The 14,632-nt window shown below is 45.6% G+C and overlaps 1 protein-coding gene across 3 annotated transcripts in view; it reads left to right on the top strand.

The window, feature by feature from the left end:
• ATG5 (autophagy related 5) overlaps positions 1-14,632 on the top strand; it is a 370,935-nt gene that overhangs the window by 64,473 nt on the left and 291,830 nt on the right. For all 3 annotated transcript variants that reach the window (XM_069235428.1, XM_069235426.1, XM_069235427.1), the window contains one exon: positions 5,436-5,563. In XM_069235428.1, the coding sequence (XP_069091529.1) occupies positions 5,463-5,563 (101 nt within the window). In that variant the 5' untranslated portion in view covers positions 5,436-5,462. The remainder of the gene's footprint in view (positions 1-5,435; positions 5,564-14,632) is intronic.

Below are 14,632 nucleotides of genomic sequence, written 5' to 3'. Positions count from 1 at the left end.
CTCGCCCAGACGCATGTAGCTCTTTCACCTCTTGGAAAATGTCTCTACGAAGTTCCTGCAGGTCACTCCGCGGCGAGTCAAACAAGGAGGTAAGGAAACTCTTTGTGACCGGGCCTCCCCATCCTCCTCCATCTCCCCTCGTACCTCAGGAGAACACGCTGCCGTCGTCCCTTCAGTTGGTCTACCCTGTACCGGGTGGGATCTGGTCAACATTTCTCTCACCGACTGGTCTCGTTTTGGCTTGGAGGACGCCATCGCCCCAAATTCCTCCCTGGGGCCACGTGTCCGTCTCGTCTAGAGCCTCTTCGTACTGCCTTTCGTGGGTCAGGCCACCAGTGCCCTCTCTCTTTGCCCGTCACACTCTGGCCACCAGCTCCAGCCTCCACCGCTCCCAAATGCTCACAGGCCAGTTGCAGGTCTCAAACACCCCCCAAGCCCAGGCCGGGCCACCGCAGGCCGACCGCATCGCCGATAAGCGGCCCAACCTCCCAGTGCCGGTCCAAGCTCCGCCAACCGGGAGCGGGAGCGGGAGCGCAAATGCACAATGATGCTCTGTATCTCACCCGGGGCCTCCGCTCTTAAATGGCCCAGAAGGGAAATGGCCGCGGAGGCCCGCCCCACGCCTACCTCCGCGCCGGTGCCTCCGGCGCGAAGCTCACCACTCTCCGCCCTTCAATGCCCTCCCGGGCAGCTTCGCGTCTCACCGGTGTGCAGCCGACTGCCGTGCGCAGCGGCCGCCGACTGCAAGCGCAGCCCCAGGCCGCAAGGCCCAACGCCGCCGCCCCCTTCTTCTGAGGGCTTCCCGGCTCCTCTCGGGGCGCCCGCTGCCTCTCGGTCCCGGTCACCAAGCCAGGAGGGTTCGGGGCTCCACAAGACAGGGTCACGGGGCTTTCACTGGGACCTGGGCGGCAGAGCTCGGATGAACACGTCAGCTCACGCCGCCATCTTGGCCACGTCCCGAGGAGTAGTATATTTTAGTTGTAGTTGCCTTTATATATCCCTTAATAACCCTGAAAAGGTTCATAAGTGTTTTAGCAGCAGACAGTATTTGGAGGGCTTAGTTGGAAGTGTGTTGAATTGCTTTAAGACCTATATGGGAAGCGTGTTGTGTTTGTGCAGGATTGATCAGAGTGGTGCTGTTATCTTGATTTAGGAAGCTGAGTCCAAGTGTGTAGTGGAGGGAAGAGAAGTGAGGGAACCCATGCTCTCAACAGCCTGGTTGAAGAAGTCTGTATGCAGTCCGCAAAGGAGCACTAGAGGAGCATCCCATGATATGCACAAAACTGAGTCAATCTAGTCCATGCAGAAGTAACTAGTGACTGAGTACAGGTATGAGCTAAAACAGTTCGCTTAGATGGAATTATGTTTAAGGGCTACCCCGGAGTGGCAGCTGTGTAACCCACAGACATGCAGAATATATCGTGGGCATGGATCAAGTCTAGCTTTTCATGCAGACTAGTGGTGTTCCAGACGTAGGGGCTCTGGGCAGGATTTGAGGGGGATAAGCCCTGGCACAGTTTTGTACACTGCCAGTTTAAAGACCCACGATGCTCATACTGCAGAGGCTCATGTTGAGCAGGTGTGGGGCCCTTGAATTCCCGACGATGGATTGTTGGGGCTGGCAAGGTTATTACTGGTGGTACGCATATATGTACCGTTGGGTAGCTGGTGCTTGAGCAGTGGAAGGTACCGGGGTCACAATGTTGTAACTCTTCACAGCCCAAAGTGTAGGAGCAAAGGCTAATTCCCAACAGTAGAGATGTTCATCTGGTTTGTGGTGATAGTGCCATCACTTCTTTGGCATTACTGTGCCATCTCGAAGGTGGCAGTGAGAGCAGGATAGCTCTTTCTGCTTGTCTGGAGTATACCACGAGTGGAAAGATAATCATGCTTGCTGTGTAGTGTTTAATGTTAGAGACCAATAGCCACATTTAGTTGAGAAGAATGTGTGCTTTGCCTGCGTGTTTGCCAATGTGTCCATTGCGGCACTCTGGGATGTGGATTGGCAGGAAGTGAAATGATTGTTGGAGATGGTAAGAAAGGGAGTCCATAGAAAGGATATGGGAGTCATGCTAAAAATGCACTCTCGGAATGACTGGTAGATAAGTTGACCCCCTCTGTTAACCTGGCATTTAACAGAATTCATGAAACCTTCTTTCTAATATAAAATCCATCTCACACAGACCCATTGGGTAGCAGGTTAATATACCTCCTTTCTTCAGTACAGAGGCCAGAGTCACTAACTTGCTTTGGTGAGTTTCCTCATGTGTGTCCTTTCTTAGACCATTCATGGCAGGTGGTGGTGCTTAGCAAATGTTGGATTGCAGAGGTTGGGGTGCTTGTCTCCTTCCAGGTCAGTCGATTTTCTGGGGGTTGTAATGAGGGCATGAGCGTGTTTCTGGTGACACAAGCATATGTAGCGTAGGGGTGTAAAGTGATTATAGTCCTAACAAAGCCCTGAACTTGGCAGGAATGTGGCAGCTCAGTGGTGCTACACTGGTTGTAGCTGCTCATGACATGCACAGTATGCAATGTTGTGTCACCCATTCCACACCCTTCATCATCTTTTCAGCTGTTTTTATGCCATTTTACTTTATTTTCTTAACTTTACTCAGTGGGGGACACCCCTGTGTTTTTCCCTGTTTTATTTGCTTTGTTTTTCAAGGGAAGACAACTACTGACTATTTTACTAACATGCTCGGCTCTCCCGCAACCTCTGATCCACCTCTGCATCCTGCTCAGGATTTCTCCCTACTGTTCACACCGTGCTTGTGGCTGATCACTGTTCCCCCTGTCCTGGTTTTATTCTGGCTTCCTGCCTGTACACCATCCTGTTGTGTGCTACCTTGTTCATATTTCTTCTTGTACTCCCTTGTCCATAGTAATTTGCGTCCTAATTTTTTTGTTACTCTATCTGCTCCTGGGTCCTTTCTATCCCCAACTTGCCTCAGGCCACAGCAATGGCCTCTTTCCAGTTTTTGGTTGCTGGTGCCATGGTTGACGTCTATGGCACTGCGGGGCAGAAAATGTAGAACCCAACATGTCACAACTGTACAGCACCAATGTAACATACTATATGCCCCGATGTAATATTTTTCCATGTCACTTATTTTAGTTTCACTTCAACTCACTTTATGTCAAGTAGATGTCTTGAACGTGGATGGAGTCATGGACATTTAAAAATGTCAGGAAGTAAATGCTTAGGCTATAATTATTTGGGATACCTGCAAATATTCATGCCACATACTGACCTAACGTTTATGAAAAGACTTGTATGTGCAGCACTTCTGCCAGAAACAGATCTGCAGAATTAAAAGTGAGGATATCTTGCTTGATTTCAGTTTGGGTCATCATTCCATTCAGGATTCATAGATGTATTTATATGTCCTTTTTCCCTCCTGCGGAGGACATTTGGTTCATTTGTAAAGCAATTACCAGTGCCTCAAAACCCTCAGCCTCAATAAAATACGTTCCTTCTCTAGTTGTTGTGCCTCAGTTTTCAGCAGTGGAAAGGCAGCTCTTGCAAGTCCTGAGAAAGAGGCCTAGGATATAATTTTTTCGTTGATGCCAAATCTATTGCACCACCTTACCAACTTCCCTTTCCTGTTTGCTCATATGTCGCCATTTATGTATTGAGAGCACCTGTAATTAGGGAGGCAGAGGCTATATGTTTCAAAGTAATTTTTAAAAGACTTTACCTGAAAAAAAAAACTGGATTCTGGCCTCTGGTTGACAAAGATTGAACCTCCGAGAAATGATTATCTTTGTTTAAAAGGACAAAAAACGGTGTGGCTCTTTCAAGCTATCAAAATGTCGACGTTTCGACCCCTATTTATGTAGATCAATCTATCCGGGGTCATCAGCAGGACTGTTAGTTTGCTATAGGTAGCACCAGTCAGTCATCGTATTCTGTCATAGGTTGATTGTTTAATTAGCTCATCCTCCATTGACTTTAGATCCTATTAGTCTGTCCTCTCCCCGTAAACCTCCATATAGTTTGTTTTTCATACCGGAGGACGGCTGCTTGCATCTCTGAGAGTTTACAGGGGGAGGACAGACTGATAGGATAATTTTGATAGTGTGGATTTTTCTTGAGAGACTAAAAAATGACTTCTGGACCTCTGGAGTAATATGAGTCTGCTTATAGAAGATTGCAGAGAATTTATATTTTAACCACATCTTGTATATAGTGTACAGAGCACATTGCACAAACGTTTTTCACTACATTCACTTTCACTGCGCCATCACTATAGGAGCACTGTAAGGATTGAATTCAAAATATAAGAATGACTGTGTTTCTTTGTAAAGATATAATAAAATATGAATTGTTGACTAAATTTGCACATGTTTGAAAATTGTTTACCAGGAAGACAAGGGTTTTACTCCCTCCTGTAGGACCATTGTTTTATATTTGTCTTTTGGCTGTAATTATCCTAGTAATAAAATGTGTCTTCCATTTCCAGATTTTGGATTAATATGTTAGGTTTCAGACTAAAACGTAGAACAGCTTTCTCCTTGTTGTAGTGAGAATTCTCGTCTGTTCCAGTGCAATGACTAGGCCGCATGCTTTCAAATCCATCCTTAAATGGAAATGCCAGGCTTGGCCTCGTTTTGAAACCCACTAATTGCTTTAAAGGCAGTCTCTTATTTTCTTCTTATGCATTAGGTGCCCCTTCCTCTTGTGCTTTCAAGTGCTGTCAAATTCTTCAAATTCTTCTAATGGCCTCAGTAGGCAATTCCACAACCTGTATTTAGATATGGTTTTTAATTTTATATTCGGTGATCAAAGCCTTTTAAATTCATCTTCATGCTCCGCATGAGATTATAAAGATATTCCCGTAAAAGAGCATTTCTAGTGCATTCTTTATCTAAATTAACAGAGACTTTCGGACTTTGCACAGCCGAACTAACATCTTCCACATGTCATGAAAATCACCTGTGCATAAGCGAAAGATAGTCTTGAAATATGTTCTTGCCGTCCTGCTTTGGAGGCTACTGTTAATTGAATTTCAAGTTATTTGATCTATTAGTGCAACCTAAATTGCGAAAACAAATCTTATGCTACCATGCCCTTTTGACATTCTAGAAATTCTACAGTTCTTTAAGTGTGGACCGAACCGTATGTTTGTGTGTGCGTTTTCCACATGCTGGTAAGAACTTTAATTTGTCCATAGAAGAAAGATTGGAAATACGACTCACAAAATTACATCACCTGCGCAAGTTTAGAAATATGTGTCTTTACTTCCATTTGAGCAATGCTTGTCTCATTTGTCTTGCTTAAAAATTAATTTTTATTTCGTAGCATGCATGACCACTGGTGGTCGAGTCCTAAAAAACGGGAAGTGCACATATGCTGTTTGTTGTAATGAACTGTATTGTATAAATTTCATTTCTGACAAGCTGCGTTACAAAGTATTCTTTCACGTCTTTTTCAGTTACTTTTACCAAGAGTGAGCTACTTCATGTTGGTTACTGATAAAGTTAAGAAGCATTTCCAGAAAGGAATGAGACAGGAAGATATTGGTGAAATATGGTTTGAATATGAAGGAACGCCACTAAAATGGTGAGCACACAAGATTGATTTGTATCGTCATGTAAAAGTCTAGTTTCGTCTCTTGCAGAGATTGGGTAGGGATTGTGATTGTCATGAAAAAATGCTGCCATTTTCATGAACGAGCCTGAAAGTTTTAAATGAGGGTGAGTTTTTTAAATGGTGCATTATCCATACTTATTCTTAATTTAGAGTCATTTGCATGTGCCAGTAGGCGCGCATATATAGAACATCCACCTCTCCCTGGATTTGCCACACTACATTAACTAAAACCCACCCTTCCTCCATGCTCTGATTATACCTTTGCATATTATATGACTTACAGCATGTGAAATCATAGCATTCATAACAACACTTATAACATCTTTACTGACATTATTTCTAAAAACATAGTGTATGGTACAGTGGCGAGTTATAGTTAATGTAGTGCAGCAAGTGAGGTGACAAATCTGTATGAAGGTGCTTGATTTGTGGGGTGTGGCCAGGTGAGCCACGAATGCGGACGTGCTCTGAGAGCACTCCACGCCACTCGCCTTATCACCATAATTCTGCAACATAGACCCGACATCTTCACCCCACATTGGGCCCCAGGGGTAACTCCATAACATACCTGCAGGTCACCAGAGTTCCTGCTGCCCCCCTATGATCTGGACTGATCTGAGCGACTGTTCAGTGAACTCGCCTCTGGGGGGGGGGGACATGGGACCCAACGTCAGGACCTGAACAAGCCAGATGACCGTGAGTGGCCACTGAGCCTGCCAGTGACAGGAAAGCGATCCCCCATGTAGCATGGCGACATGAGCTGACAGAAGCTGCAGAACTAGAGGCTCACTGCTATGACGTGTGAAAGGTGCCAGTTACCAGGCCCTGCAGTGCAGCCCAGAATATTGACGGTCACGTCCGACCACTAGGCACATCACTAGCTGCTTCGGAGCGGCGCTCCCTCCAGAGGCATACAGCCTACACCCACTCCCCACTGCCATTCCAGATCCATAGGAAAGATTCACCTGACCAGCCTCTGCAGCCCTGAGCTGTGACCCACCCCCTGCTGTCTGGCAGTGACTGCGGCCTCCGCTTGCCTGCACTGGGGACTCACTCTGCGAAACCTTCAGGTACAGCACATGAGCAGCAGTGAGGTTTTGTGCTGCTTCCATGTCCTTATTGCCGCCATCCTAAGCCCGCGGTGGGCCCACTGTGCTCTGGACAACCCCCTACTGCACCACTGATCTCTCGGGCCTCACCACCACGCTATTCCCTGTGGCAGCTGGGGCCCTCCTCATCCCACCAGCACTCAGTGCCTGCATTATGGAGTACTTAACTGGCTATTCAGGCAGCAGGAGTTGAGGCGCTGTCATCGATGCTTAAGGGGCCCATACATGGGGCTGTGGACATATTGCCTATTCCGCATCAAATCCAGTGCTAGCCCTCCCAGCTACCAGCACCATCGGGTTCTCCTCTCATATTTCGTAGCAGAGGGACCTCCTGTTAAGCATGGCTACTGACACCCACTCCAAGGCGTGCCGTTGCCTCTGTGCAGTGTGCCACCAAATATCCCAACGCCACCCTGGGGGGCTGAAATGTGTTCAACAAGGACCATGTAGCCATTCAGTGCACGCAAGCTTTCTGAAAGTCCACCAACTGGCATATGTCCAATGCCGTGGAGTGACCTGAACGGCAGGGGGAACCCCATCCTTCCAGGTGCTAGGTACGTGCGGCACCCTCCGGGGGTGGGCACCCTAAATAGCACTAGACCCTCTGTGCCAAGCTCAGGGTACAGCGCAGCAGCTGGTTAATTTACGTGGAGCGGCCAGAGCTTGAAAGACACCTAGATGCTGGCTTGCTCTGCAGGCCTACCCCCGGTGTTGCTTACCTACCTTACCTTCCTCTCTCTACCAGCGTACTCACCTTTGGTTCTACTCACTCGCAGTGGAAGCTCTGCACCCATGAGCCTTGTTACGACGGTAAAGACTCAGGGAACCCTCTGCCCCCTGAAACACTCATCATGGGCCATCTGAAGACCAGCGTGCCAACAACTAAACTAGTGGCGCCTGACCCCCCTATACCATATTGTCTAGGTAGGTGGCACGAATAACCCTCCTGACCCCCCTCGAGACAAACTGGGCCAGGTACTCGCAGCTATTGAAAACTCCCAGAAATCCACTCTGGGGTCTCTGGTTTCAGAACTAATTCTCCACCGAGACGACCATCAGAAACTCTCCGATAGAGTGCCTGAAGGGGAGAAGACCCTAACCACAGTGCATCCTCAAACATTAGACAATCAACAAGCTATCCGGGACCTACAGGAGCAGATGCAGATTTTGGAGCACAGGGCGGATGATGGCAAAGGACATTCCTGTAGGAGCAATATTCACATCCTGGACATTTCGGAAGGGTTAGAGAGCAATGGCCCCCTGAAATTCCTGGACAATTGGCTCAAATCCTCCGTACCCTTCTCAGACCTCACACCTTTCTTCTCCATAACATACCAACCTGCAGCAACCTAGAACCCCACCTAGCCCCATGCTCACCAAACGTTTGAACTGTTGAGTCCAGGGCGCCATCCTGTGAGCTGCCTGAATGGCAGGCCTTTTACATCTTGATCACAAACACTATGATTTTCCCAGACTGTACAGTGGTGGTGTAGTGACAAAGTGCTACCTTTTTAGAGGCTAAACAGTGGCTCCGACAAATGAGAGTCCAGCACTTTTTACTCTTTCCAGCCCACCTCAAAAAAAGGACCAATGTAATCCCCTCTTTTGCTCCGACCCCAGAAAGGTCTGGGAGTTGATAGATCATCACTCAGGCTCCACCACACATAAATCTGCAAAAGATTCACTGGAGCTGAGCTCACAGAAGCAACTTTACAAAGTTTTCAAAGCTCCAGGCCTCGGCACCCGAATTAATCATAGAAGACCGACGACAAGACCTCAAGGCTGTAGCGAATCTGAATACTGAATCAGCCCCATCTGGCCTCAACAATGGTCCCCATATATTCTGTTCTGATGGAGATTCAGACTCGTCTCCGCAAACTACTCCTCAACTTCCTCTGGTGACACCTCAGACTGCTGAAAACATTATTTGACTACACAACAAATTATAGACTCCTTATATTTATCTTTCATCAATCAGTATGAATCATCCTATACCTGTTTCTATGAATATGGCACACATTGTCTTTCCATATTCCCACCCGCTGGCTTGCCCCCCTTACCCCATCCCCACCCTCCTAGAGCGACCATCTTCTACTCAGTAGTCCTAACGACATTGCTGCTATACTCATTACAGGCTCACCCACTTTGCACTACCTACTATGGGCATTGCCTCGCACCCTAGCTGATTACGTGCTAGCTCCTCTGCCGATCAGCAACTCACAAGGCCTCTAACCAACGTCCTGTGGGTGGCCAACCCTGCATGGTTCTCTTTCCCCTCTGGCAGCAGTTTCCATGTTGGGCCCAACACAACTACACTGCAAATTGAAGAGGCGGACCGCAACGGCTCTCGTTCACACCACCGCATGGCCACCCTACACACTTTATTGTTGGTTATTTTACTCACCAGTTTGGGCGTTGTGCCGGTAGCGGTCGGCTTTGCACATTTTCGTTCATACACCCACCCTTATTACCCACACATTTTACCTCACCAGTTCCAGAGAGGTGGATTACCATGCACCTTCACTTATGATGAGGTGACTCAGACATGGCTCCAGGGCGGCATTGGCTGGCCCGCCCATGCACACAAGAGGATCACACACACCCATTCTTTATTTTTTTTGTGATATAACTCCACTATCCACCACTAGGTTTCTCAACCTAAATATGAGGGGGATGCACACATCCCGTAAACGTTACTCAGTGTATGCATACCTCAAGAGGCACCAGGCGTGGGTTGCCTTCCTTCAGTAGAAGTACAACACTGTGACGGAATTACCATGTTTCCAGAAACGCTAGCAGGGATCAGTTTATGCTACTACCTACTCCTTGCTATGGATCTGTCCAGGAACCCTCCTTCAAGTCTCCGATACTACTGTTGACAATGAGGGGTAATATGTATTCCTGGAGGGCCGACTCAGTTGTATGCCGGTGCTCCTGAGGAGCATATACGCCTCAAATTCTGAGCAAGACACGTTTTGACCAGGCTGTCAGACGTCTTGGCCCAGAAGACGCACGTGCCTTGAATACATAGGGTTGACTATAACTGTGTACTAGACTTTCACCTAGATGGCTCCCACCCACCATTACAGTGTGCCACCCCTAGCGCTGAGACTGAACGCTTTTACAACTGGGTAACACTTGGCCCTGGGTGACTCATGGAGGGCCATACCTCCCACTTCCCGGGTTTATTCTTTTTATTCAGTGCCACACGATCTCTATGTGCCCGTTGGTCGGATTCTGTTCCTCCTTCCTCTGTCACTCCTGGCCCACGCTCCGGGCCATATAGATTCAGACCACGACGTCCAGAGAATAGGTTTGCAGTGAAGGGCCCCACGTCCTCCTACCTCTCATTTGGCACCTACCGATGGACTGCCTGACTGGACCAGCTTTTCGGAAGGCTGAAATCAAACATATAAATACGCAGCTACTTTGCTGAGAATGAAGGTGCGGCGTCTGACAAGACTCTGGAATGGGATGCCTTTCAACATGGTCACACGATGGGTATGCATTCAGAAGATTGTGTGTGTGTTCACAGAGTCCTGGATAGAGAGATATAGGAGGCTGAGCAAACCATACCGCAGCAGGAACGGGGTGCAGAATCCGACCCACCTGGTCAGGCTGCACTGCAAGAGGCAAAGCGTCAACACGTGCCTCCCTTAGAATGCTTTTGATGCTATAATTTACTGCTGATGTGGCTAAAACCCACAGTAGGGGTGACAATTATGGCTACCTCCACGCTTGGCTGATAAGTCAGGAGCATGGAGAGACTCCATTCCTTGAACTCTGAACCCCCACAGGCCGAACCTTGAACACACAGTATGCTATTCTCAGGAAATTCCACAGGTATTCATTTACTGAACTCCAGAATGGGAACCTCTCGGGGAGAAGCCTTGTTTCTCACATATCTGCCTCTACCACAGATCTCAGCGATGCAGCGCGAGGCCCTTGAATCTGTTCTAACCACCACTGACTTCAATCAAGTGATACAGGACTTGGCAGGGAGCAAAACCCCTGGCCTTGATGGCCTCCTCTTAGAATATTACAGCACCTTTGCGGGTAGTCCGGCTTCTTGCCTGGCCACAATGTACAACGAGGCCCTGCACCTAGAGGAATTACCACGATCCCTTTGGGATGCTTTATGTATACCTGTATCCCTAAAGAACAAGGTATTGGGGCTGTACAATACTTTGTGGATACTAGGGATGCCACAATGTATGAACATGCAGAGATGTTGTTACACTTTATCAAGATTGTACTGGTTAACAATATATTCACAACCTTTAAGTACAACACCAAACAGGTTCATGTCATCAGAAGGTTCATCAACTGTAACACCAGGTTTGTTGTCTGTTGTATTTGCTACACTCTGTGGAGCTCTGAGGACCCACACAGGTGCTTCCCTCACCCTCCTGTGTGTGAAGTGGGAGGAGGACATGGGTAGAGCCTTCCATGACTCAGAATAGGCCCAGGCGCTGACCTTTCCACAAACTGCCTCCAGGAACACTAGATTTAAAAACATACAATTTTACATCCTACACTAAGTGTATTTGATCCCAGCACAGCTTCGTGATTATTTTCACATGGCTGACCCCCGCTGTCAGGCTGCAGATGCGGACCTATGCCATATGCTGTGGTCCTGCCCTACCCTCCCCATTTACTGGAGCGCCATCCATGCTGCGCTGCATGAAGGTACTGAACTCAGACATTTTCACCTGGTAGGCTTGTGCACTTGTCATATTTAAACAGAGAAAGAGGCACTCTATGTGTACTCGATTTGCAGGAATTGCCCTCGTTTACAGCAAGAGAATACTCACACTGCAGTGGAAGGCCAAACATGGACCCACGTTGGTGGCTTGGCAGAATGGTATGCGCAATTGGGATAGGCCGAGGGACCAGCCCTCCAGTATGAAGAAATGCTACATCTTCGCAAATGCCCTATATCCCAGGAATGGGAAACAATCCTTGCCCAATACCTTCAACATATAGACCTGGAGGACTCCCCTTCCAGAGGTCCATACCAACACCCGCTGACCCTGCACTCAGGCATGCGTGCACCAGCCCTACGCATTGTCGTCACCTGTATTCACCGCTAGAACCTCAGGCATCACCTCCTCGTTCCCGTTAACAAAGGTGAGCACTGACTTAGCCTCTCAGACCTGCCATCTCTGTCCCACGAATGTTATGTGAAATTTTATCCTTACATCGAATTGCAGTGTCTACCTCCCCATCCCACCGTTATCACATCCATCCTGCCCGTTCTCTCAGTTACAACTGTTAATTGTAGAGGTGGTAAGTCTGTATGATTCTCGGCTTGGGATCCAAACATATACTACTACTAATGTACAGATTACATATTTTGCGTTACCCATGAAATGTTCAGATATCATGTTTATGTTGCAAAGATATCTGATTTCTGGGTTCCTTCTATAGGGATCCTCTTGTTGCCCCACAATGTTTGTATGTGGGTAAAAACATGAAATAAAACATTTAAAAAAAAATAAGGTGCCTGACTTATAGTAAATTGAAGGTGGTGCATAAATTATAATTGTAAATTGTAACTATAACTTTTGAATTTCAAATGTTTGTATAGTTAAAGTTGAGTTTGTATAGAAAGAATAAATAAAGTTTTCCTAACTATAACTTATCCTTAACTTTTCATTAAATTTCAGTTTCTTTTTTCATTTTTAATAAAAGTGTGTTTGAAATTGTACAGTCTAGTGTCTTTGAGTGTAGTGTTATGTGGAGTGTCGTACAGTACAGTGAATGAGAGTGCTGTACAGTGGAGTGTCAATGTTGACTTTTTAATGAAGATTTAAATATGTTAAAAATTGAAAATGCACTGTCGTACAATATGTTTGTAAATTTTAGGGTAGAACAGTGTTATTTGATTTTTTTAACATATGTATTTCTTGATTTATTTTTTAAATACTGCAGTACTTTGTACTTTTTTTTTTTAAATATATAGAAACTTATAAATATTTTCCCTACCTATTACCACTTTAATAAAATGATAAAAGGTAGTGGGAAATATCAAACCTAATACTTACTTATATCTAAGGGCAAAATGCAGAACACAGCCAAAGTGTACCTAAAACCAACATGGCCTCCTTTAACTTTTGTAAAGCAGTCATTAGCCAATCATATAAGGGGCCTGATTTTGAGATTGGCGGATGAGACACTCTATCACAAACATGACAGATATCTCGCCCGCCGTTTTACGAATTCCGTAGGATATAAAGAAACTTGTAATACGACGGATGGGATATCTGTCACGTTTGTGACAGAGTATCGCATCCGCCAAAGTCTTGATCAGGCCCAGTGTCTTGTCATTGTCTGTACTGTAGTACTTCCGAGAAGTATCACGAAATTTCACAAAACTACTGCCACAACAGATATCACTAAGTTAAAATGGCTTTTCACCTAAAAAGTATACTTACCTGTATCCAAAAGGATCATCTGCGCACCATAACGTTTAAAGCTGTTAAGGTTTATGGAAATCCGACATGGCGTTTGGCCGCTATGCAAGTATAAAATCTGTGGAAAAATGCATTGGTGCCCAAACATGTTATGGGACCACTCTTTACATTCCTTCCTCCGCCAGTGTGGGACAAGGATTATATCTGCAAAGTTTCACTGAGACATGTCAAACAAGCACAAAGGCACTAACTGTCAAATATCTGTGGAATCCCTCTCTCTGGCAGTCCTAGCTATAGCTACAGAGTGGCTACTGCCACTGTGATAGATCATTCAATAGCGACTCATTTAGGAATTCCATTCATTGCATTGAAAAAAAAACAACTTGAGCCAAAGGATGACTGATGCGTTTTGTAATGCCTTCCATATTTACACACACAAAACTATATATATATCTCCTAGTGGCAGTCGCCACTAAGTAGTTCTAGTTAGGACCATGTTGCCATAGAAAAAGCGTTATTTGACTTGACTATGTCTTTGGCACTGTTTGACGAATCTTCACAAAATTTTTCCGGAAAAGGGCCCGCGGATTCTTGTTGAGCACAGAAAGTTTTGGGCTGATCCATCAAGCGGGGCCGAAAAAAATGGGAGGGTCAAAAAAGTTGCTTTTCCATGTTAATTCCGTTAGGACCTTTAGGCACGACTACATCCCTAACCACTGGACAGAAATACACCAAATTTGGCAGAAAGCTAGCTTTCAGTACACAGATTATGCTTTCGTTTATTTGGTGTAAATCCGTCCACTAGTGAGATATTAAAGGGAGAATAAATTTGTATTCTCGAATAATTCTGAGCTTGTGCAGGGAAATGCAAACATCTGATTGGCCGCCAACGCTTCAAACCAGGAAGTGTTGGCAGCTGTCTTGGGACTCAGCTTTAGCCAAATCACACTAAAAAAGTTATTAAAAAAAAAAGACAAGGGACCCCTTAGCTCTGGTGCTAAAATAATTTTTTGGGGGGGAATTTTTACAGCGGTTCGCAGCAGATCCAGCGAATATATTTAAAAAAAAATGTTTTTAAAAAGAGTGGGCTTCCTCACCATGCACTGCTAATTACTCCACAAATTATAGCACTCATGACATCTTTGATAACATCACTGTTAATATCAATGTAATATTTGCAGTGAAAAGAATTATGACAAAACTGTGCATGGCGGCATGAGTTATGGTTACCTTAGGCACTAACTGTAACAGGTGAATTTCTATGGTTTTATACGTTTAAAATGTGAGTCTTATTATTATGTCCTTGTAACCTATATTTTTTTCAGTGAATGCATATATATATATATTTATATATATATATGTGTGTGTATATATATATATATATATATATTTATATATATATATTCTCCAAGCCTTAAAAAATATTTCCCTTAACAATCTCTTAAACCTAAAACCCAAATCTATTCCATAAACCATTCCTTAAACCTAAAAATCCATTACTGCGTCCTTTACAC

This window comes from Pleurodeles waltl, chromosome 5 (genome assembly GCF_031143425.1).
Source record: "Pleurodeles waltl isolate 20211129_DDA chromosome 5, aPleWal1.hap1.20221129, whole genome shotgun sequence".
Classification (NCBI taxonomy): domain Eukaryota; kingdom Metazoa; phylum Chordata; class Amphibia; order Caudata; family Salamandridae; genus Pleurodeles; species Pleurodeles waltl.
Note: the sequence above shows the minus strand (reverse complement) of the source record. Positions and strands in the feature narration are given on the sequence as shown.